The sequence below is a fragment of the Mesoplodon densirostris genome, chromosome 17 (genome assembly GCF_025265405.1).
Source record: "Mesoplodon densirostris isolate mMesDen1 chromosome 17, mMesDen1 primary haplotype, whole genome shotgun sequence".
Lineage (NCBI taxonomy): Eukaryota > Metazoa > Chordata > Mammalia > Artiodactyla > Ziphiidae > Mesoplodon > Mesoplodon densirostris.
In genome coordinates this window covers 4,548,436-4,572,440 of record NC_082677.1, presented here as the reverse complement: position 1 = coordinate 4,572,440, position 24,005 = coordinate 4,548,436, and the positions used below count along the sequence as shown (strand labels likewise).

Genomic DNA, 24,005 nt, shown 5'->3' with positions numbered 1-24,005 from the left:
AGACACGCAGTACAACAAATTAAAGATCAGTTAGAGGTTAAGTACACATGGGCTGATGCAGTAACTCTTAGGACTCAGGGCTTTTATTGTTCTTAAAAATAACATAGGGAGTTTGTTTAAGGCTAATCAAACCCCTCAGGACAGACTTATAGCAGAGAAGTGAAGTGTGGCTCCAGGTGCAGTCCTAGCATCATTGTGTTGGCCTGTGACATGCCCGTGACCAGAGGTGGAACCACAGGATAGATCCAGACAGTCTTGCTCTAGCACCTGCACCTTAAATGTGATACTTTTCAAAGGTCTTCTTGACACCTAGATTAAAATCATTATTTTCTTTTAATATTCATGAAAATGAATATTTTCACACTCCCATTTTATCTTTATAATAACCTTGCAGAGGAAGATGGTATTCCATTTTAGAGACAGGAAAATCAAGACCTTTTTCGTTACAGTGGGGTTGAATGTTTTTTCATGTGTTTTATTTAAACTTTTGAATTTTGTTTCTATAAATTGTTGATTTCAAGTCCTTTGCCAACTTTGTATTTTCTGTTGTGTTGAGATAAACTCTTTATATTATATGTTGAAGATGTTAATAACTTTCAGGTTTCACTGTTTTTAACTTTTTCAGTGAGTTCAATGCATGGAACTTAGTTTTATGCAGTCATGTCTGTAGCTCTTCTAAAATGTAATTTTTTAATTCCTTTTATTTTAGGAAGGCTCTCCCTAAATTTTCTTCTCAATTTCTATTCTATCATTAAAAAAAACGTAAACGGTGAACTTCCTGGCACTTATTAAATGTTTACGGAAGCTCTGAAGGTGAAGCTTCCTGACTGGGTGGTCATCTGAGTGCGTTTTGTTGGCTGGACCGCGGGCGCCTTGTGTGACCAGGTGGCCCCGGCTGCCTGTGTGTGGCTCGCTGGGGCCGGATGGCCTGGCTTGAATCCGGGCCCTGCCGCTTCCTGGCAGTGACTTTACCACTTGATCCCCTTTCCTCGCTTGTGAAATACCGTTAATAGCAGTGTCACAGGGCATGAGACCCTGCCCCCTGAAGTCCTTCCTCTTCAGGCTCAGGGTGCGTGATGCAAGCACAGGTCAAGCACTTAATGTTAGCGACCCTCAGGTTTCCACGACATTTACTTATTCCTGTAACTACAGGGAACGTTCCACAGAGTTACAGACCTCACTTTTGGAAGGGGCCTTAGAGATTCTCTGGATTAAATAGGTAGTTCAGGATGCCTTTGTTCCCTAACCCTGACTGCACAGCAGAGTCACCTGGAGGAGCTTTGAAAAGTGCAGGTTCCAGGCCTCATCTCTGACTTAATCAGAATCTCTAGCATGTATGGCCCAGTATTTTTTAATGTTAACAACTTCCTCTGTGGTTCTTATGCATTTGCATTGGCACTGCCAAGAGGTTGTCCAGCTTCTACTTTAAAACTTACCATGTTGGGACTTCCCTGGTGGTGCAGTGGTTAAGAATCCGCCTGCCAATGCAGGGGACACTGGTTCGATCCCTGATCCAGGAAGATCCCACATGCCACGGAGCAACTAAGCCCATGCGCCACAACTACGGAGCCTGCACTCTAGAGCCCGCGAGCCACAACTACTGAGCCCATGTGCCACAACTACTGAAGCCCATGTGCCTAGAGCCTGTGCTCTGCAACAAGAGAAGCCACCGCAGTGAGAAGCCCGTGCACCGCAATGAAGAGTAGCTCCCGCTCGCCGCAACTAGAGAAAGCCTGCATGCAGCAACAAAGACCCAATGCAGCAACCAAAAAAAAAAAAAAACTTGCCATGTTGTAATATTTGTGGAGTAATAGATTGAGTTAATAAAAAGCAGTTGTTTCTTATCTTCTCAGTACATTATGTGTGAGGATAGGTTTTGCTCTTTTCTCATTGATTTATTAGTATTTTTTTAAAGATTCTCTTTCATCATAACTTTATTTTCTCCAAATTCAGTCATAATGTGTATATGTGAAAGATACCTATTTCTTGTACATTACTATAACAGTTCCAAACATTTTACTTAGCTCTGATAGAATACTATTCTTTTTTTAATTTAGTTTTTTAATGAAGTTATTAATTCTGAAATAAGTCTCTGTATATTCTTATTTTTAGAGCTTTTTGACAACTACATGCAGCAAGATGCCCATGAATTCTTAAATTACCTACTAAATACAATTGCTGATATTTTACAAGAAGAGAGAAAGCAGGAAAAACAAAATGGTCGTTTGCCCAACGGTAATATTGACAGTGAAAATAACAACAGCACACCAGACCCAACGTGGGTTCATGAGATTTTTCAGGGAACATTAACTAATGAAACCAGATGTCTTACTTGTGAAACTGTAAGTATATCTTAAAATTTCGTATAGAACAAATCTAATCCATTATATTAAGTGTTCTTTGAGAATGGGTATGAGAGATGAACTTGAAAGTTGTAATCCTCAGGTGTGGAGTATATGACTGTGACAGATGTACCTCTCAGTTGTCTGCTTATTAATAGTGAATACTGAGGTGGCAGAGAAATACTTGCTGCAGTTTGAACTATTTGAGTTTGTTTCACTACAGGAGACCATAGAGCCACATTCTGGAAATTACAGTCAGTTGAGCTCGTAAGAAACCTACAGGTCACGGAAGTATATTAATTTGTTGCTCCTTTTCCTACAATTATGTTTGTTGCTTATGGTTGGAATAAAAACTGAAGCCTACTGTGTACACTCAAGGAGGGAAACTACCCACTTGCTGGGTAGTTTGTAAAGACGAGCAGTAGGTAAATCTCTTGAAAACGATTTACTCATAGGGTCGGATAACGCAGGCCTCCTGTTCTTACCTTGTTCTCCCTTGACGAATGAAAGGTCAGACTCTTACTTAGGCACCTTTATCCAGTTCTACCAGTGACCCCCTTTACAGCACAGCCTCCTCTCAGCACAGGGTCTGGTTTTAGAGTTTAGTGGTTGGCATCGCATGTGGTCACCATGCTTCCTTTAGCCTCCTGCAATCTGGAACATGTTCATAGTCTTCTTGTCTTTTATGATACTTACATTTTTAAAGACTATGCCCCTCCCCCTTTTAACCTAACGTTCCTCATATCAAGTTTGTCTGACGTTTCCTTCTAATTAGATGCAGGTTGTGCATTCTTTTTTTTTCTTTTATTAATTAATTTTTTATTTCTGGCCGCATTGGGTCTTCGTTGCTGCATGCTGGCTTTCTCTAGTTGTGGCAAGCGGGGGCTACTCTTTGCTTTGTTGTGCAGGCTTCTCATTGCGGTGGTTTGTCTTGTTCTGGAGCACGGGCCCTAGGCACACGAACTTCAGTAGTTGTAGTTGCAGCACGTGGGCTCAGTAGTTGTGGTGCATGGGCTTAGTTGCTCTGTGGCCTGTGGGATCTTCCTGGACCAGGGCTAGAACCTATGTCCCCTGCGTTGGCAGGCGGTTTCTTAACCCCTGCGCCACCAGGGAAGCCCCGGTTGTACATTCTTGGCTGGAACAATTCATGTGTCCTCGTCAGGATATCACAAACAAGCACACAGTTCCTTCTGCCCCTCGTGGGTAAAATTAATTTTGATCTCCGATTCATGATGTTGTTCAGTTTCTCCACTTCATAATGACTGTGTTTTATGCCCTTGTAACTAGTAGGCAGACTGTGGGAGACACAAATATTCTTTTTTTTTTTTTTTTGCGGTACGCGGGCCTCTCACTGTTGCGGCCTCTCCCTTTGCGGAGCACAGGCTCGGGACGCGCAGGCTCAGCGGCCATGGCTCACGGGCCCAGCCGCTCCGCGGCATGTGGGATCTTCCCGGACCGGGGCACAAACCCACGTCCCCTGCATCAGCAGGCGCACTCTCAACCACTGCACCACCAGGGAAGCCCAACACAAATATTCTTGTTCCTCATCAAAATCTCCCCCCAGACTTAGCATTCACTGATGATTTTTGCCCAATCCAGTCTTTACTGTGATGGTGGTACTGCTAGTTTTTAATAGCAGAGGAGAGTAGCGTGGTCAACTGGAAAAGAGTCCACAAGCTAGAAAAGTAAGGGAAATGCTTGATGGATGTTGGAAAGAATAACATAGTCTACTCGGTTAACTGAATCAGATAAACTTACACTGACAGAGACTAATAAGGAACTGTTTTTTTTTTTCTTTTTAAATAAATTTAAGAAAAATGGAGTGGAAAGTACAAAGAGTTCCCAGATTGCCCCCCTCCCCACTTCCCCTAATGGTAATATCCTTGGCATTAGTAAGATATATTTGTTGCAATTGATGGGCCAATGTCGATACGTTAGTATCTAAAATCCATAGTGTACATAAGGGTTCATTCTTGGTGTTGTCTGTTCTTTGACTTCTCTTTGTTTTGACAACTGTATAATGCTGTGTCAGTCACTACAGTATCCTACAGAGTGGTTTCGCTCTGTTCTCCACGTATTCCTGCTTCCCTCCTCCTCAACCCCGGGCAGCCACTGGTTGTTTTACTGCCTCCATAGTTTTGCCTTTTCCAGATGCCATGTGGTTGGAATCGTAGAGTATGCGGCCTTTTCAGATTGGCTTCTTTCACTTAGCAGTATGTACTTGAGGTTCCTGCATGTCTGTTCACAGCTTGATAGCTCATTTCGTTTTACTGCTGAATTACGCTTTATTGTCTGGAGGTACCAGAGGTTATCCATTCACCTAGTGAAGGACATCTAGGTTGCTTTATGAACAAAGCTGTTATGAACGTGCATGTGCAGGTTTTTGTGTGGGCATAACTTCTCAGCCTCTTTGGTTAGTACAGCGCTGAGCACAGTTGCTGGATCGTGTGGTAAGAAGAGTATGTTTGGGCTTCCCTGGTGGTGCAGTGGTTGAGAGTCTGCCTGCCGATGCAGGGGACACGGGTTCGTGCCCTGGTCCGGGAGGATCCCACATGCCACAGAGCGGCTGGGCCCGTGGGCCATGGCCGCTGGGCCTGTGTGTCCGGAGCCTGTGCTCCATGACAGGAGAGGCCACAGCAGTGAGAGGCCCGCGTACCGCAAAAAAAAAAAAAAAAAAAAAAAAGAGTATGTTTAGTTGTGTGAGGAGCTCCCAGAGTGGCTGCACCATCGCACATTCCCGCCAGCTGTGAGTGAGAGTTCCTGTTGCTCCACATCCTCATCAGCGGGTGCTGTTGTCAGTGTTTTGGGTTTTAGCTATTCTATTGTAGATGTGTAGTGGTGTCTTGTTGTTGTTTTAATTTGCATTTCCCTGATGACATATGATGCGGAGCATCTTTTCATGTGCTTATTTGCCATCTGTATATCTTCTTTGGTGAGGTATCTGTACTGGTCTTTGACCCATTTTTAAAATCAGGTTGTTTGTTTTCCTGTTGTTGAGTTTTAAGAGTTCTTTGGATATTTTGGATACCAGTCCTTTATCAGGTGTGTTCTTTTGCAGAGATTTCCTCTCAGTCTGTGGCTTGTCTTCTCATCCTCTGAACTGTGTCTTTGGTAGATCAGAAGTTTTTAATTTTAAGTATTAAATTTTAATTTTAATAAAGTCCAGTTTTTTCCTTCATGGAAATGCTTTCGATGTTCTTTAAATGCTTTTGGTGTTGTATTGAAAAGTCATCACAAACCATCAATGGGTGTAGAGTCATTGCGAGTGGGAGACCCCGGGGACCGAGTCGAGGTCCCTCCCGTTGCATCGCGTCGTCTCCTTGCACGTAGGAAGAGTGATGACTAAAGCTCTGTCCTACTCCAGTTCAGATGAATAAAGAGTAACTTCATTTTTATAAGATGATTTATTCATAATTCAAACAGAACATTGTTCAATTTTGGGGGGAAATAAAAGAAAGTCATAAGTGAAGATTATAGTTTGGCATTTGGGGCTAAATTTTTTTCTTTTTTTTTTTTTTTTTTTTTTTTTTTTGTGGTACACAGGCCTCTCACTGTTGTGGCCTCTCTTGTTGCGGAGCACAGGCTCCGGAGGCGCAGGCTCAGCGGCCTTGGCTCACGGGCCCAGCCGCTCCGCGGCATGTGGGATCTTCCCGGACCGGGGCACGAACCCATGTCCCCTGCATCGGCAGGCGGACTCTCAACCACTGCGCCACCAGGGAAGCCCCTAAATTTTTTTCTTAAATGATAAAACAATACAGATATCACATCCTTTGCCAAACATTCTCATTCAGTCTTGGCCTGCGTTTCTTAAGAAATAGTGTATATGGTAGTTTGTTTTATGCTTCACAGTATTACCAAGATTAGGGGAAGTAATGGAATTTCACATCACACTAGCCTTTGCCAGTAAGAAAATCAGTCACAGGTGCACTTTGGTGTTTTACCTCTACATATAATGAAAGCTATTCATTCGGTGTCCTTTTGGATAACTTGGGGGAAAAAGAATTCTTTATATACTTAATTATACATAATAATACTAATAATAGAGTGCACTTAATTCTATCATTTTGGAACAGTGATTAAAGAAATCAAAGGTTGTAAAGCAATTATACTCCAGTGAAGATGTTTTTAAAAAAAAGAAGTCAAAGGTATTTCCCTATTTTTACAGATAAGCAGCAAAGATGAAGATTTTTTAGACCTTTCTGTTGACGTGGAACAAAACACATCCATTACTCACTGCTTAAGGTAAGTGCAGAGTTATTTATTTTGACATGTAATGACTGTCTTTAGGTTTAGAATATTTTTAAATGAATACATAATTTTCTGGTATAGACAAAATTATTTTGTGTTTTACACAGGGGTTTTAGCAACACAGAAACTCTATGCAGTGAATACAAATACTACTGTGAAGAATGCCGCAGCAAACAGGAAGCACACAAACGGTAAGTTAGTGTTTTTAACATTTATAGTGATTCTTTGGCAGTGTAGTAGATGGGCTTTTCTAGCTGAAAGTGATCTATGACAGTTTACAATGAGAAAACATTCTTTCTTTTATCACCAACAGCTCAGATTCATTAGATAATTACTAGATAAACAGTATTCAACTCTGTACCCTCAGGTGATTTTCTGCATTTAGTGATTGTTTAATAATCATAAACCAATACAGTTAAAATATTTTGCTTTGAAGCTTTCTTGATTATGTAAACTTTTTCTTGGTGAGGAAGGATGAGGGGAAAGTACTTCACTCACCCTCACCCTGGTTTCCACTGTTCCTACATAGGATTTTGTACCTTCTCTCAGTATATTATTATAAAGACGGTATTTTGGTATCAAGGAATTGAATCATCATCATCATCATCATCATCGTCATCATCCTCCTCCTGATTATTGTACTTTTTATTTTGAATCAGACTCAGAAAAGTTGCATTAACAATACTAACAATGTGGGCCTCCCTGGTGGCGCAAGTGGTTGAGAGTCCGCCTGCCGATGCAGGGGATACGGGTTCGTGCCCCGGTCTGGGGGGATCCCATATGCCGCGGAGCGGCTGGGCCCGTGAGCCATGGCCGCTGAGCCTGCGCGTCCGGAGCCTGTGCGTCCGGAGCCTGTGCTCCGCGACGGGGGAGGCCACAGCAGTGAGAGGCCCGCATACCACAAAAAAAAAAAACAAAAAAACAAAAAAAACAATACTAACAATGTTTTTTTTACCCTGAACCGTGAGTTCCTGATATGACGTCCCAAGATCCTGGACACTTGGGTAGCTGTTTCCTACCAAAAAGGAAGTCTCCTATGTACTGTATCCATCCAGGTCAGGAAAGTAACACTGATGTGTTACTGTTATCATAGACCTTATTTTAGTGACACCAGATGTCCCAATAATGTCCTTTATAGAAAAAAGGATCCAGTCCAGAATCACACATTGCATTTAGTATTCATGTCTCTTTGGTCTTTTTTACATTTAGAAGAGTTCCTTAGTCTTTTCTTGACTTTCATTATCTTGGCACTTGAAAATTACAGATGAGTTATTTTATCAACTGTTCTTTGGGTTTGTCTCATGTGTTTGTATGATCAGGTTCAGGTTATGTATTTGGGGCACGAATCACACAGAAGTGATGCTGTGTGATTCTCACTGTGTTCTTTTAAATGGCACACAATTTTCATATGTGTCAAGTGTCAGGGTTCCCAAGACCACTCCTGGATTTGGTGACGGACTAGGAGGACTTGCAGGACTCAAGCGTATATCGTCATGCTCACAGCTGAGATTTAGTACAGGGAAAGGGGACAAGTACAGTCAGCCAAGGGGAAGCCAGGCCAGCTTGCAAGAGTCGTGTCCCCGTGGAGTCACACAGACGCACTTAGTCCCTCCAGCATCAAATGTGACAACATGGGAGAAGTGTTGTCTCCCAGGGAAGCTCATCACCAACTCGGTGGCCGAGATTTACTGGGGGCTGGACACGTAGGCATCCTCTGCCTGGCATGTACCGAAATTCCAGGCTCCCGGAAGGAAAGCAGGTGTTCAGCATAAACCATGTGATTTGCACAGACAGTTCTCAGGGGCATCAAGACACGCTTGTCAGTTAGGGAACAGTGGGGACACCCCCCAGTCAAGTTCCCAGGTGTTAACCCAGGACCCTCCTTGCACCCGGCCTTTCCGAGGACGGTCTGAGGCCTGCTCTGGGACCCTGTCTCGCACATCCCGTGACTGGTACTGTTCTCTTTGGACACTTGACTAAGGCGCTGTCTCCCAGGATCCTTCACTGTGCAGCTGTGCTTTTCCCCAGTTGTAATTCATACGTGTTTTGAGCTTGAAAGTTTGATGAGAAATGGGGATATGTACAATTTTTTTCATTTTTTAAATCTCAGTGAGGACTCAGGGACTCCTGTTTTATCCCGTGGGTAATGATGTCTCGTTTATTTTCATGTTCGCATTATCCCGGTTTGGCCGGCAGGAGCCCCTTCCCGCTGCCTCCTGTGTCTTTTGCCCTCTGTCCTTTTGTTCTCCGGCCCCTCTTTACTCGGTAGTGCAACAAGATGTCCAGGCTCGCTTTGTACCTTCCTTGCCCCCCACACTGGTACCAGCCATTTCTCGAAGGAGCCCTGATTCCTTTTAGGGGGAGAATAACCTTTAAAAACCAGGACCGTGGTGTAGGTGTGCTCGTTGCCGTTGCCGTGTCACTGTTCCTGGGCCCCCTTAGCGAACAGAGCGGGAGGACATGCGTACTCCTGTGTGTACATATGTACACACATTTACATCTGTACTTATTTATCTGTTGGTCTATCTGTATCGAAAAACCACAAATTCACAACAGTACCTCCAGTTTCATCCAACACCATAGGGTTTATTCTGGTTTTCTCCTTTTTAATATTGGTAAGCCCCTCCTCTGACAGTACAGATTGGCTCCCATTATCCTTATATATTTAATAGTTTGGTCAGTGCCCCTATAGGTAGCCAGGCTTATCACCGCACCCCTGCCCCCCAGAAATAAACCCGCATTTATATGCTCAGTGATCTTCAACAGATGGTGGTGGGAAAACTGGGTATCCACATGCAAAAGATTGAAGTTGGATCCTTACTTCATACCATTCACAAAAATTAACTCAAAATTGGTTAAAGACCTAAACACAACACCTGAAACTATAAAACTCTTAGAAGAAAACATAGGGAGAAAAAAAGCCTCACGATGTTGAGTATGGCGGTGATTTCTTGAATATGACACCAAAAGCACAAGCAACAAAAGCAAAAACAGATAAATGGGACTGTATCAAACTTAAAAACTTATGTGCAACAAAGGAGACAATGGAATGAAGTGACGTGAATGGGAGAAAATATTTGCAGAATATTAACCGAATGGGAGAAAATATTTGAAAACCAGATATCTGATAAGAGGTTAATATCCAGAATATAAAGAACTCACACAACTCAACAGTAGAAACCAAATCACCCAATTAAAAAATGGGCAAAGGACTTGAGTAAACATTTCTCCAAAGATGACATACAGATGGCCAACAAGCATATGAAAAGATGACATAACTAATTATCCGGGAAATGCAAATCAAAACCACAATAAGATACCACCTCACATTAGTTAGGATGGCCACTTTCAAATAAAAAGAGAAAATAATGAGTGTTGATGAGGATGTGTGGAAAAGGGAACTGTGCATTGTTGGTGGAAATGTAAAATGTTGCAGCCACTGTGGAAAACAGTGTGAAGCTTCCTCAAAAATATTAAAAATAGGGCTTCCCTGGTGGCGCAGTGGTTGAGAATCCGCCTGCCGATGCAGGGGACATGGGTTCGTGCCCCGGTCTGGGAAGATCCCACATGCCGCGGAGCAGCTGGGCCCGTGAGCCATGGCTGCTGAGCCTGCGCGTCCGGAGCCTGTGCTCCGCAATGGGAGAGGCCACAACAGTGAGAGGCCCGCGTACCACAAAAAAAAAAAAAAAAAAAAATTAAAAATAGAATTACCGTATGATCCAGCATTCTGCTTCTAGGTACATATCCAAAAGAACTGATGACAGGATTTTCAAAGAGATACGTGCATTCCCATGTTCATTGCTCTAGTATTTACAATAACCAAGAAGAGGTGGAAGCAACTTAAATGTCTGCTGACAGTCACGCATGGTCATAGGTCGCGTTCCACTCACCCCCAGCACCATGTGCCCCAGTTAGTCCTGCTTGACATTAAGTTTATAAGAGGAAACTGTGGAATTTTATGTACAATTATTAAGCTTTTCTGTGTGGTCCCTTTTTCTTTTCTAATATAAAAATTTAAAGCTATAAATTTTCCTCTAAACGCTGCTTTGGCTGTGTTCCCACAAATTTTAACATGTTGTATTTGCATTATCATCCATTTAAAAATCTATTCTAATTTCCCTTGTGATTTTGTCTTTGTCCCGTGGCTTATTTAGAAGTATATAGCTTAGTTTCCATATTTCAGGGGTTTTTTGCTATTTTATTGTTTTTTAATTTTTGTCAGGAAAATATATCCTGTGATCTCTGTCTTTTGGAATTTATTGAGACTTCTTTCATTGTCCAGTACATTAATGAATGTCCAGCTGTACTTGAGAAGGACATATATTCTTCAGTTTGAAATGGAGTGTTCCATAAATGTTCATTAGATCTATAATTTGGTTGTTCATACCTTCCCTATTCCTACTGACTTTTTTTGTTAGAGAAGTCTGCTAAAGACTTTAACTCTGTGCATTTATCTGTTTATTTCTTTAATTCTATCAAATTTGGTATTTGGAGCATGAAGCTTTGGTATTTGGTACTTGAAGATTGTGTCCTCTTGATTAGTTGGCCCTCTTTATTATGGAATGTCCATCTTTATCTCTAGTAACACTCCTTGGCTTGGGTTCTACTTTATCTGATATTAGAATCAGCCAGAGCCAGCTTTGCTGACTTTGTTATTTAATGTCTTTTTCTATCCTTCTACTTTTTAAAAATAGTTTTAAATTATAATTAGATATTATCTAATTATAATTAGATAATAGAAAGGTAAATACCTCTTACGTTAGTGCAAAATGAACACACCTTATTGTTTTAAAGATGTAAAAGCAAGAAAATGTATATCATAAATTTATCCAAATTTTAATCATTGTGTAGTAGGTAAATGCCATTTTAAAAAATCTAAATAGAAAATTAATTTCTAAGTCAGTTTACAGAAGATAAAAATCAATGTTGGGGACTTCCCTGGTGGTCCAGGGGTTAAGACTCTGTGCTCGCAATGCAGGGGGCCCGGGTTTGATCCCTGGTCAAGGAACTAGATCCCACGTGCTGCAACTAAGACCCGACACAGCATGCATGCATGCATGCATGCGCGCATAAATAAACAAATATTTCTTTAAAAATCAATGTCTATTTCAAACTTTAACTAAAAAGGAAAAAAAAGTTCTCTGTCCTCCCGTTTTTTTCTTCGGCATATTTGCTTTTAGAGAAAACATTACATTCTGAGACCACTTTTTTAACAACAGTGACAGAGATCAAGAGCTCCCTAAGGTCACCTTTCTCCACACGTTTGAATGGAAGGAAAACCAGAATCCTATCAATTCTTTGGTGTGTTGGTGGAATTGGTGTTTCAAGCAGGAAATCAACTTCTTTGTTCTTCCTTCTGCTGCACAATCTCCATAATGAATTTGACTCAGCTTATATATGTGTTCATTTCTTCCTGAGCCATTTCAGTATGAGAAAGATTTTGTGAGATAGTCTCTCATCATCTTTAAAATGTGGCTCCACAAATATTTGTGTTTGACTTTATCCTGTGTCTCTTCACAAGTGTTGGGTTTCCTCTGGGAAGAAGTGCTGCTGGGAGGATTCGTGTTCCTCCCGTGTTGTCTGATGGGGCGTATTTTATAAGCCAGCATTTGGACATGTTCTCTTTCCTCCATTTGGGCTTTTTCCCCTCTGCTCTGCCTTAATTTCTAAAAGCACATTTTTCCTAACCCCCAGGCCATACCTGTCTCCTCTTCCTAATCTTAACTGACTGTATCTAATACACTACTGACATATTTAACACTTAGAAAAATCCTTGTGGGTTTGCACCTCACTGGACATTTTCAATGGATAGTTTGCTTTTATTGTTTTGAAAGAGTTTGTTTTAGCAACTCTGTACCAGTTTAATTGAACATCTGATGTTTAAGAGTTGGATTACTGGGCCTCCCTGGTGGCGCAGTGGTTGAGAGTCCGCCTGCCGATGCAGGGGACACGGGTTCGTGCCCCGATCCCGGAGGATCCCACATGCCGCGGAGCGGCTGGGCCCGCGAGCCATGGCCGCGGGGCCTGTGTGTCCGGAGCCTGTGCTCCGCAACGGGAGAGGCCACAGCAGTGAGAGGCCCGCGTACAGCAAAAAAAAAAAAAAAAAAAAGAGTTGGATTACTGTATATATAAATATATATCTTGACTTTTTTACTTTCCGTAAGTATTTTCCCATGCCATTTAGAAACTTTCAACAACATTGTTTGAAGTTGTATAATATTCTGTTGTGTTTGTATTGTTATGTATTTCAGCATTTCCTGTTGTTGAATAGCTAGGATTCTCCCACTTTTTCACAATATAAAATAACTCCAGAACTGAATTCTTTTCAGAAGTCTTGTATTTGAGGGGATATATTTAGTTTCGATTACTGAGGTAAAGGCCATAAAGGCTGTTAATTCGTATTGCTAGATTGCTTTCCAGGAATGATTAGGTTTTACATTTATTTTCGCTAATGTTTTCCAAAAGCCAGGTTAATAAACATTTCTGGAATAATAAGCTGCCGCACCACATTTAAGATCTGTAGAATGCAGATCTAGAATAATGCTATAAAATGATTTGTTTTCACTTCATTAGAGGCAGAGGTTTAATAAATTTCATTTTTTAATTATGAAAAGTGTTTTGCTTCACTGAACACACACAGAATTCAGTTCTGTAGTGTTTGTCAAGTACCTATGTGTGCTAGGTGGAGAAACATAATAAAAGAGATGGTATCTGTCCATCCGGAATCCAGACCCTAGAAGAGAAAGACCCATAATCATCTAAATGTTTTATAGTGTAATAAACTGTACAGATATGAAGTGAATGTGTAAAGTGCTGATGGACGGTTGAGGAGAACAGTTATTTGTGCCAGAAGATCAAGCGTTGGCGCTGAAGTGAAATTGGGGAGCAGTGGTGTCTAGGGTAGAGGCTGCCCGGAGGGGTCTTCAGGGCATTTGGGGATGGGGAGGCCCGTGCTTTACAGGTAAAAGCTTCACTCCTGCGTTTCCAGGTTATTTTATTCCCTTTCCAGGATGCACACAGCCACTGCTCTTACTAAGGAGCTGTTCCTTGTCTCTGGCAAATGCCTTTAATGGATGGTCTTTAATGCTTTTCTCACTGTCTCCTGCTCTCAGTCTGTTACTGAATTGTATAGCTGAATAGAACAAATGGATCTCAGCCTCCATTCACCTCTGAAGGAGTGAGCGGCCTTAAGGAGCTGGTTTTTCCTGCAGCTGGCACAGTGACCTATATTTCAGAAGTACAGAGTTCTTAATAAAGGAATGTACCATCATATCTCTTTGGGAGCCGTACCGAGTGCTGTGTCAGATTATGTGGTTTGGTGATGATGGGGGGCAGGGGCCGTCTTAAGACTTTCAGAATTTTGCTTTGCTAATACAAAAGTCATGGGTAGAAATATGCAAAAGTGGGCAGTGCCAGGCTATGAAAGCTATCAACTGTTACTTGAATCGTGAAGTTTGATAATTCTTTTAAGGACATGGTGAATATCTTATGAAATTTTGTTTTCATGTTTATTTTAACAGGATGAAAGTTAAAAAGCTGCCCATGATTCTAGCTCTGCATCTGAAAAGATTTAAATATATGGATCAACTTCATCGATATACAAAACTTTCTTACCGGGTAGTTTTTCCTTTAGAACTTCGTCTATTTAACACTTCAGGCGATGCAACCAATCCTGACAGAATGTACGACCTCGTGGCCGTCGTGGTTCACTGTGGAAGGTAACAGGGCCGTGGGCCATGCTGGCAAGATGCTCAGTGGTGGGCAAGTGCACGCACAGGATGCTCGTGAGCCACTCAGACATGCAGGCCTTTTGGAGGTTTCTGTAGCCCTCGGTGCTATAGGACGAAAATAAGTTTATTTCAAATGGATATTTCAGATACATTTTACCATTTCCTTCTTAAAACCTTGATATATTAAAATAGTGTGTTATTGCCTGGATTTGATACTTGTTCTTATTATTTAAATATTATTCTGGGGGGCTTCCCTGGTGGCGCAGTGGTTGAGAGTCCGCCTGCCGATGCAGGGGACATGGGTTCGTGCGCCGGTCCGGGAAGATCCCACATGCCGCAGGGCGGCTGGGCCTGTGAGCCATGGCCGCTGGGCCTGCGTGTCCGGAGACTGTGCTCCGCAGCGGGAGAGGCCACAATAGTGAGAGGCCCACGTACCGCAAAAAAAAAAAAATCTATCTATCTATCTATCTATCTATCTATATATTATTCTGGGAACTTTAAGTCCTGTTAGTTTTTCTTTTCCTTTTCTTTTTTCTTGATTATTGGTAAAAAAAAAAAAAAAAAAAAAAGCACTGCTTAAAGAGATTTTACAAAATAAGTTATTTCTGAGATTAATTGGATATGTTCATCATGTTAATGATTGTGAAAAACACTTTTAAAAGGTTTTGGAGATAATCTTCAAAGATAAGCTTTCTGATTTTATAAGTCTGTGTGTTTGTTTCCTGTTAGCCAGTATAGTGTACTATCTCATCTATAGATCTTAATTTATAAAATAGCTCAAAAAATTCTGAAACCACAAGAGTATCACATAATCAACATTTATATTTGGAACATACAGTCTTCATTGACTATTTAGAATTTCCTGTCATAATTTTATTTTTTATTTATTTATTTTTGGCCACACCGTGCAGCTTGCGGGATCTTAGTTCCCTGACCAGGGATGGAACCCAGGCCCTGTCAGTGAAAGTGCCGAGTCCTGACCACTGGGCCTCCAGGGAATTTCCTCCTGTAATAATTTAAAAACAGGTCACTCATCCTTTTCCCCCGGCGGTTGGAAACTTGTACCAACTGCGTGTTGTACTCTAGCCTCTCGCTAGCTGTCCCTCCTTCTCCCAGCTTTCTGCTCAGAATATGTCAGGACGGCTGGGAGGGAGTCCACTTCTGTCACAGTGTCTAACCTCCGTGGTCTGTGTCAGCCCATCTCCTGTCTCTTATCCTCAGCAATAATCTTTGTTTTCCATTTTGGAGCATTATGTTTCTAAAGAAATAGTGATGACATCTGAACAGAGGAAAACAATATCGGGTACCTTACAGAACCCTGGTGTAGTGATCAGACTGGAGGTTTATTTAAGCATTAAAAGTGGGGTTTTTTTTTTTTTAAGTTTTGAGGTATTTTCCTCTACAGTGAAAAAGTACTCTCTTTGTGTCATTTTGTCACCTAAGATTCATCTCAACTATGGAATCAAAGATCTGAGGAAACTTGGAGGCAGCTTATTCTTATATCTGAGGTTGCTACTTTTAAAATAGTATTCACCATAAAGAATAATCTGTGTTGAAAATTACTTCAAAGTCTGTAATATAGTAATTGTGGTAGAATTATAATTTGATTTAAAAATTATATATAAGGTTTTGTAGTGAGTCATACTTAAACTGGGAGAGGTTAAAAATCTTTCACGTGTTCTTTCTTTTTTTTTTTTTTAAGTAGTATTATATTGTATTTACTGTTCTGTAATTTGCTTTCTTTATTCAGTGTTATTTGGAAGATCTTTCCCTGTTAGTACACATAGATTTATCCTATTCTCTTTTTTTTTTGCAGTACACGGGCCTCTCACTGTTGTGGCCTCTCCCGTTGCGGAGCACAGGCTCCGGACGCACAGGCTCAGCAGCCATGGCTCACGGGCCCAGCCACTCCGCGGCATGTGGGATCTTCCCGGACCGGGGCACAAACCCATGTCCCCTGCATCGGCAGGCAGACTCTCAACCACTGCGCCACCAGGGAAGCCCCTCACGTGTTCTTTATAAAGAACTTTTAGGGACTTCTCTGGCGGTCCAGTGGTTAGGACTCTGCGCTTCTACTGCAGGGGACACAGGGTTCGATCCCTGGTCAGTGAACTAAGATCCTGCAAGCCACGAGGCACAGCCAAAAAAAAAAAGAATTTCTTTTAAAAGAAATAATCCCACCTTTATTTTTACATTTTTCTAGATTTCTGTATTCCAGATTTGTTGAAAATGAGATGCAGAGGCAATTATAATAATTATAATGGTGCTAAGAGTTAAGTACTTAAAGCTAGCACTAATAATACTAAAAAAAGTCACTGTTTAAAGAAGTTTATGAAGTTGGAGCTTGATTTCAGAGCCAAGGATTTGATATCTTTACTTTTTCAAGCATCACATGGAATCTTTCCTCGAGAAAAACTATTGCCAAGGGTTAAGACTCAGAAATAATTCTACATGCATTGTTTTGTAGTTTATTTATTTATTTATTTTTTCTTTTTGCTGTATGCGGGCCTCTCACTGTTGTGGCCTCTCCCGTTGCGGAGCACAGGCTCCGGATGCGCAGGCCCAGCAGCCATGGCTCACGGGCCCAGCCGCTCCGCGGCATATGGGATCCTCCCAGACCGGGGCACGAACCCGTATCCCCTGCATCGGCAGGCGGACTCTTAACCACTGCGCCACCAGGGAGGCCCTGTTTTGTAGTTTAATTCAGCATGTTCTGGCTGTGATCGCCTCTCCTCGCCCCCAAAAATGCTAGAAATTTTTATTTAAATCTTTTATAGAAGCAAATTGGAAAATTACTTACAAAATAATAATTTTAGGGCTTCCCTGGTGGTGCAGTGGTTGAGAGTCTGCCTGCCGATGCAGGGGACACAGGTTCGTGCCCTGGTCCGGGAAGATCCCACATGCCATGGAGCGGCTGGGCCCATGAGCCATGGCCACTGGGCCTGCACGTCCAGAGCCTGTGCTCCGCAACAGGAGAGGCCACAACAGTGAGAGGCCCGCGTATCGCCAAAAAATAAAAAAAATAATAATAATTTTAAAAGGCAACAAAGAATTTTATAGTATAGCTTTATATAAAGAGAATACTGGTTATATCTCTCAAAGTAGAGTACTGATTATTTGGTCTTAAAATTGAATGCCAGTTCAGATCAATGTAGCTTGATCTTTTGGGGGAAAGAATAGGTAAGGAATATTTTTATCCGTTTCAGTTTTTCTACTTTATAGAACGTGGAATATAGGGCATAGAAGAGCAATGCTAATAAACTTTGTATAAAATTAACTTTTATTTCTCTTTGTTTTAGTGGTCCCAATCGAGGCCATTATATTGCAATAGTTAAGAGTCATGATTTTTGGTTGTTGTTTGATGACGACATTGTAGAAGTAAGTAGTTTCCTAATTTCTTGTTTTTCTTCAAAGTTGTGTATGTATTTTGCTCTTGACTTTTTCCTTCCAGCTTCTCATTGTATATGACAGGTCTTCAGATTGTAGTCTAATTTCTACTTCTTACTCCCTAACATCCAGTCCCATTGCTGGAATGGTCAGCTAACCTTTAAAATGTTTAGAATAGGCACTTCCCTGGTGGCACAGTGGTTAAGAATCCGCCTGCCAATGCAGGGGACACGGGTTCGATCCCTGGTCCAGGAAGATCCCACATGCCGCGGAGCACGTAAACCTGTGCACAACTACTGAGCCTGCGCTCTAGAGCCCGCGAGCCACAACTACTGAGCCCGCGTGCCACAACTACTGAAGCCTGCGTGCTTAGAGCCTGTGCTCCACAACAAGACAAGCCACCTCAATGAGAAGCCCTCACACCTGCACAGCAACCAAGAGCAGCCCCTGCTCGCCACAACTAGAGAAAGCCTGCGTGCAGCAACGAAGATCCAACGCAGCCATAGATAGATAGATAGATGAATACATAAAATTAAAAAAAAAGTTTAGAATAAAACAAAGGAAATCTTTCAACAACAGAGCTAGTTTTAAAAAAAACACTATTAACAAAATAATTTATTGAGCTATAAGACAGTAAAGTATGCAAATTTTAAACAACTTAAATTTTTACATGTGAATGCACACGTGCACACACACACACACGTAACCGCCATCTAGATCAAGATATAGTACATTTTCAGCATCCCAACAAGCTCCCTTATTCCTCCTGGTCAGTACCCACAGCTTTCCTCCCCTACCCACCATCCTCTGAAATCCACTATTTTGAATTTTATTATGTTACTGTGATTAATTTTGCCTATGTTTGGATATAAGTGGGCTCATCCAGTGTGACTGCTTTTGTGTCTGGCTTTTTTCACTCGTCAGTACCTATGCAACTCAATCTTGTTGCCTGCAATAGTAGTTCTTTCCTTATTGCTGTCTAATTTTCCATTGTATGGATATACCACGTTAGAAACTTGATTTTTTGTCCATTGTTGACTATTACAAATAAAACCGCCTTGATTATCCTTGTACAAGTCTTTTGTCGGACATAGGCCCTCATTTTTCTTGGGTATATTTTAGATTGAACCATATGAAATAGCCATTTTTGTAGGTCCCAAATGGTTGACAGTTAGTGGTTTCCTATAGTTCAGCCTATACCCAGGAATAGAATTGCTGGGTCACACACAGGGTAATTGTATGTTCAGCCTTAGAAGATGATGCTAAACATTTTCCCCAGCATCTGTGCCATTTTACATTCCTCCCAGCTCTGAATGAGAGTTCCATTTGTTCCACATTCTCACCAATACTTGGCATCATCCGTCTTTTTAATTTAAGCCATTTGGATTGTACAGAGCTGTTTTATGAATGAGAAAATGAAAGGCATTATTCTAAGAAAGGTTGGAGATTTTATTGGATTTAAGCAGTTCAAAGAGCTCGTTTTTGTACTCACGTTTATGTTTTGCCTCACAGAAAATAGATGCACAAGCTATCGAAGAATTCTACGGGTTGACGTCAGATATCTCAAAGAACTCTGAGTCTGGTTACATCCTTTTCTATCAGTCCCGGGACTGAGGGAACCGCGATGAAGAGAGACTTTCTGCCTCATTTCTTCTCTGGTTATTTGGGAAAGGATCAAGCACCAGTTTTCCAAGAAAAGAGAAATGCAGGAAGCTCAGGGGGCAGTAGGACACTTTGCACGCAGTAAAGCAAAGACTGGATGAACACGCTCTTCCTACCATGGTAGTTGATTGGTTTGCTCAGGTATCATGCTGTCTGCGCAGTTCCGTACAACAAGGCAGTGGAATCAGAGATACCAGCTCCTCTTGTAAAACAGCCTTCCAGTAACTGACATGCATTTTCTCTTCATTAATTGCACCAATAATGATTGAACTCCTTGGGGGTGCAGTAGAAAGAAAAGGAATCTGTGAGATTGTACTGACAATTGCAGGAGATGATGTTGAACACACTGCATACATTTGCCTGGTTGAACACGTCGAGAAGCAATACTGGGTGGTCTTTTCAAGCGTAAACCAGAAATACTTTTGGGCCCAACACTTGCAGTTGCCTTCCTGATGTAAAGAAACTAACAGATACTAGAATCCAGTGTCAGGAAGACAAATACGTTTGCTTCTCTGAAGAAGCTTATAATAATATACAGTATATGTATATCTAGGGAACAGTTGGTCAAAAGTGGCTTTTTGTTTCCCCAAGGGGAAAGACTGGCTTTGTAATTATAATTTTTTTCCTTATTTATTTTACTTAAAACTGGTAGAGTCTAAGTATTGTATGAAGTGCCCATGATTCTGTCAGTAAATCTGAGCATATTTTTATTAGTTTTTGTCAGTTTAACTAATCCCTTTGTTTGTTTCTGTTTTTAAGGTGAATTTTAAACTCGTGTTTTAAATCATAAGTTACCTTAAGAAAAATTGCAGTGGGAGGAGGTACATATTCTTTTTCAGGAGGAACTGATATCTCTGGCTAAATATTTGTCTAGTTGTCAGTTATTTTATTCAGTTTTAATTTCAGTAAAATTAAAAACTATCAAAAATTCCCTGTCATTGTGGAATGATCTAAGAAATCCTGGTGCAGTGGTGGTGTGCTGGTCTTGAGAGTTCTTCAGTACTCTGTTTCAGGTTGAGGCCACGTTTGGATAACTCATGTCATAGCACTTACGATATTTTCAAATGTTCTTTATCCTGGAAAGAAGTGATTCATCCCAGCCCCAGCTCCTGGAGAGTTAACACACCCTGTGAGGATTACGCTTTAATGAGGTCGACCAGAAGTACTTTGAAAGCAAGTCTTTTTTTTCCCCTTCCACCTTTACAAATGTTATTGGAATTTAACTTTGTGTTTAAGACTTCATTCTTTTGGGAGTTTCAAGAAGTAATATGTGTGATGTACGATGTATGTAAACCGTTGCAGTTGACACTTTTCCATGCATCAAGAAGTTGTCTGACAGTGGCCGAGTGTAACTTGCTGAAAATAATTGAATATGTATTCGAGATAATAGCAATCAGGTCTTAGATGTTCTTTATCCATGTTTTTCCAGGCAGTAATCTTTTTTTTTAATCGTTGTAATTTTGTAAACTTATTTTACTAATACTGTTGAATCTGAAAAACAAGCAACAAAAAAAATGTTTTGTCTGCTGCTATTATTAACATTTATTATCTGTATCTTTTAGCTCAGGAAATGACTTCACCTGTTCGTTCCATGAATAGATCTTTAACAGGGTCGCATAGCTAATTGGGCTGTTGAAACAGATGTACTGGGAGAAAATGATGATATATTTTGACAGATTGCTTTTTAAGAGACAGTTTCTAACGCCTTACCCTGGCTGGAATGGTTCTGTACGAATTACTTGGCCTGCCTGATCTACCAGCGTGGCACAGAGAACCGCAGCCAAGAATGTGGGCAGGGCGGCAGCTGCGGAGGTGGGCGCATTTTTTATTTTGAGGGCTTCAGCCAAATTGTCTTGGAATTTAAAACTAAATTTCTGCAGCTTTCAGTATGGAGACAAGGAGGAACGTGAAGCTGAACCAGTTTTTACTTGTGTTGGGGCCACAATGTGCATGAGAAAGATAGATGAAGTCATTTGCATAAAGGTACAGCATTGGGATACTATGTTGTGTTTGTTTTTACATTTTGCATTTAGAAAAACATACAGTGAAGTAAAAGCCAAGGTTAAATTTCCTATTAAAGCAAGTTCTAGCGTTGTTTTTGAGTTCCATGGTAGTCACACACTGTTCACATCTACACCCTGTTTAATAGGATGACTTGTCAGGAGGGGACGATGGGGTGATGGTTCTCAATTTTCTTTGTACACTCTAAGTGTAGCTGCATCTACATAAAATGTTTTGAAGCTTCTCAGAAATACAGTATACTTTAAAAACATGTAGGGTTAGGGTCGGGGGGGGAAATGCAGATATAGTAAGTAAGAAAAGTGACCCATATAGAACGCGTTGTGAGGTTGTGTGCTGGTCTGACTGATTGAAATGAGGGGGCGGGTTTCCATTGTAAATGGTGGCTGATTGCTGTCTAACTGTGTACATGTTTGTCGGGATGGCTATCCCATATTTTGTATATTGGAATAAAAATTTCTATAAATTATCATAACTGAAAGTAAATATTCTAAATTAAGTCTCACTTCTAAGTCACATGGCTTCTGTCTTGGCGGCTTTACGTTTAGAAGCTGGCTCGAGACAGGAGCCCTGAGACTTTAGGCAAAGGGAAGAGGTGGGGAATGTAATATATGGGTCTCGTCGCCTCTAACCATCCGTGTCGGGTTTTTTCTTTCCTTGACGGCAGTAGAAAGACCTCACTTCCATAACTTACTACTCTTGATACTTTCTTTAAAGCTACTTTTCAATAAAGATTCTCTCATGAGGTATTTACCTGGGAGTTGGGAGGCTAAGGCGCTCAGGTCCTGGCTCTTCAGTGAATTTAACTGTGTGACCTTGGGCAAGTCACTTAACCTCTCTGTGCTTCAGTCTCCCTATCTTGTAAAATGGGAGTAATACCTACCTCACAGGGTTGTTGTGGGGATTAATTAGATATAATGTCTGTAAAGCATCTAAGGTTCTTGAAGAAGGCGCTATATAAATACAAAATAATATCTATTAAAGTTGGTTTATTTGTGCTTGTGGGGTTTTGTGTGTTTTTTCCTTTTTTCCTCAAATGCATTTGCAAACTAGAAGTACACACTCTGGACTCTGTGTTACTGGTTTTGCTCAAAAGTTACTACTTTTGTGACCCAAAGAGATTTTCCCAGAACACATCCCATTTGTGTAAAATAGCATTCCATACGTGCCTGCGTTTCTTCAGCACGTACCTTGCATTTATTTGTCTTTATTTAGTAGCATTGTCTTTCCCAAAATCCCAAGTTTAGAAATTTAAACTTAGAATCTCAAAGGGCAAAATATCTTAACAGTCACTGTTGCTAGCACCCCTCCTCCCTTCCAGGGTAGTACTTGCTCCTGTAAAATCAGCACATGAACTTGAGAACTTGAAGCTTCGTCAGCCGTTGAGTGACGGCTGTTTATTTATCCTCACCGTTCTTGGGAACCCTGGCCTGGAGGTGCTCTTGTTTATCCACGTCTCTGAAGGACTGTTCTCAGAGTGACACAGTACCCGGAGGTGGGGAGCTGAGATAATCATCTGTATCAATGTTGAACTTTGAGTAAATGACATGGTCTGTTTTCAAGAGTTTTTCATGGACTGTTGAAAAGCCAAGACCGCCCCTCCCTTTTTCCAAGTTCCCTTGTCTTCCAGTACCTGTGCATGTTATTTGAAAGCTTTCCCTCTTCTCATTGATGTGTTTTCTGTGATAACCCTTTTTTAAAAAATCTCCAGAGCTGCTGAAATAACCCATCATCTTTGAGTTGAGCATGTGATAGGCCCTGTACTCAGCATCTTACGTTTTTTAAAGATTCATCTTGAAGACAGTGTCTATGAGGTTTCATTTTACAAAAGAAGAAACTAAGGCTTTTCAGAGGTTACGTGATTTTTCCCAAAGTCACTCAGCTGGAAGGTAGTAGATCCAGGTGACAGTGGATCTTAACCTGTTGTTTCCCTGTGGAAGGTTCTAAATTACTCTCAGGAATTCTCCCTCAAGCAGCCACTATGGACCCCTGATTTCTGAAGAAACAAGCTTACACTATTCATCATATGCCACTTACTCTAATCCACCTTAATAATGGGTTCCTTTCTTAAATTTCCTCACCTGCTGTCAATGATTTGCCCTATAATTAAAGTGATCTAGGACTTAAGGAAAACGTCATACCTTCTAATTGTTTTCAAAAAGCAAAACTCTTTGAAGATCAAAAAAACAGTCCCACTTTACTGATAGCTCATTCCCAAATCTGGATAATTAGCAGAACCACTGGAGGAATTTTACAAACGTTCAGATTCCCGAGATCCATCCCTGAAGATTTTGACCGAAGATGAGAAATCGAGTTCTCAAGGGCTCCCAGGTGATTCTAATCATCCAGGTTTGGGCCTGTGTTAGAACTCACCTGAAGTTCTAGATCACGGTTTCTATAAGTTCACTGCCAATCCAGAGTTGGCCTGTTGGGAGCATTGTCAACAAGTGAAATCATCTAAGGAACACTCATGGGATACTTAAGAGGGACAGCACTCTTGTCTTTACATACGGCATTTGAAGGGCTGCCGTCTAGGGGGTGTTTTGCTTCTACGGTTGAGTTGGGACGGAGCAGTGGGAAGAGCAGAAGGGCCCTTAAGTACAAGGGAAAGCTCTCT

At 41.2% G+C, this 24,005-nt stretch overlaps 1 protein-coding gene across 1 annotated transcript; it reads left to right on the top strand.

The window, feature by feature from the left end:
- The first annotated feature begins 2,117 nt into the window (after nt 1–2,117).
- On the top strand, nt 2,118–22,370 carry LOC132477667 (ubiquitin carboxyl-terminal hydrolase 12-like). The gene is made up of 6 exons (XM_060080145.1): nt 2,118–2,342; nt 6,508–6,584; nt 6,698–6,781; nt 14,111–14,308; nt 17,620–17,698; nt 19,220–22,370. The coding sequence occupies exons 1-6, from the start codon at nt 2,130–2,132 to the stop codon at nt 19,319–19,321; spliced, it is 753 nt and encodes a 250-aa protein (XP_059936128.1). The 5' UTR covers nt 2,118–2,129; the 3' UTR covers nt 19,322–22,370.
- The last annotated feature ends 1,635 nt before the right edge of the window (nt 22,371–24,005 follow it).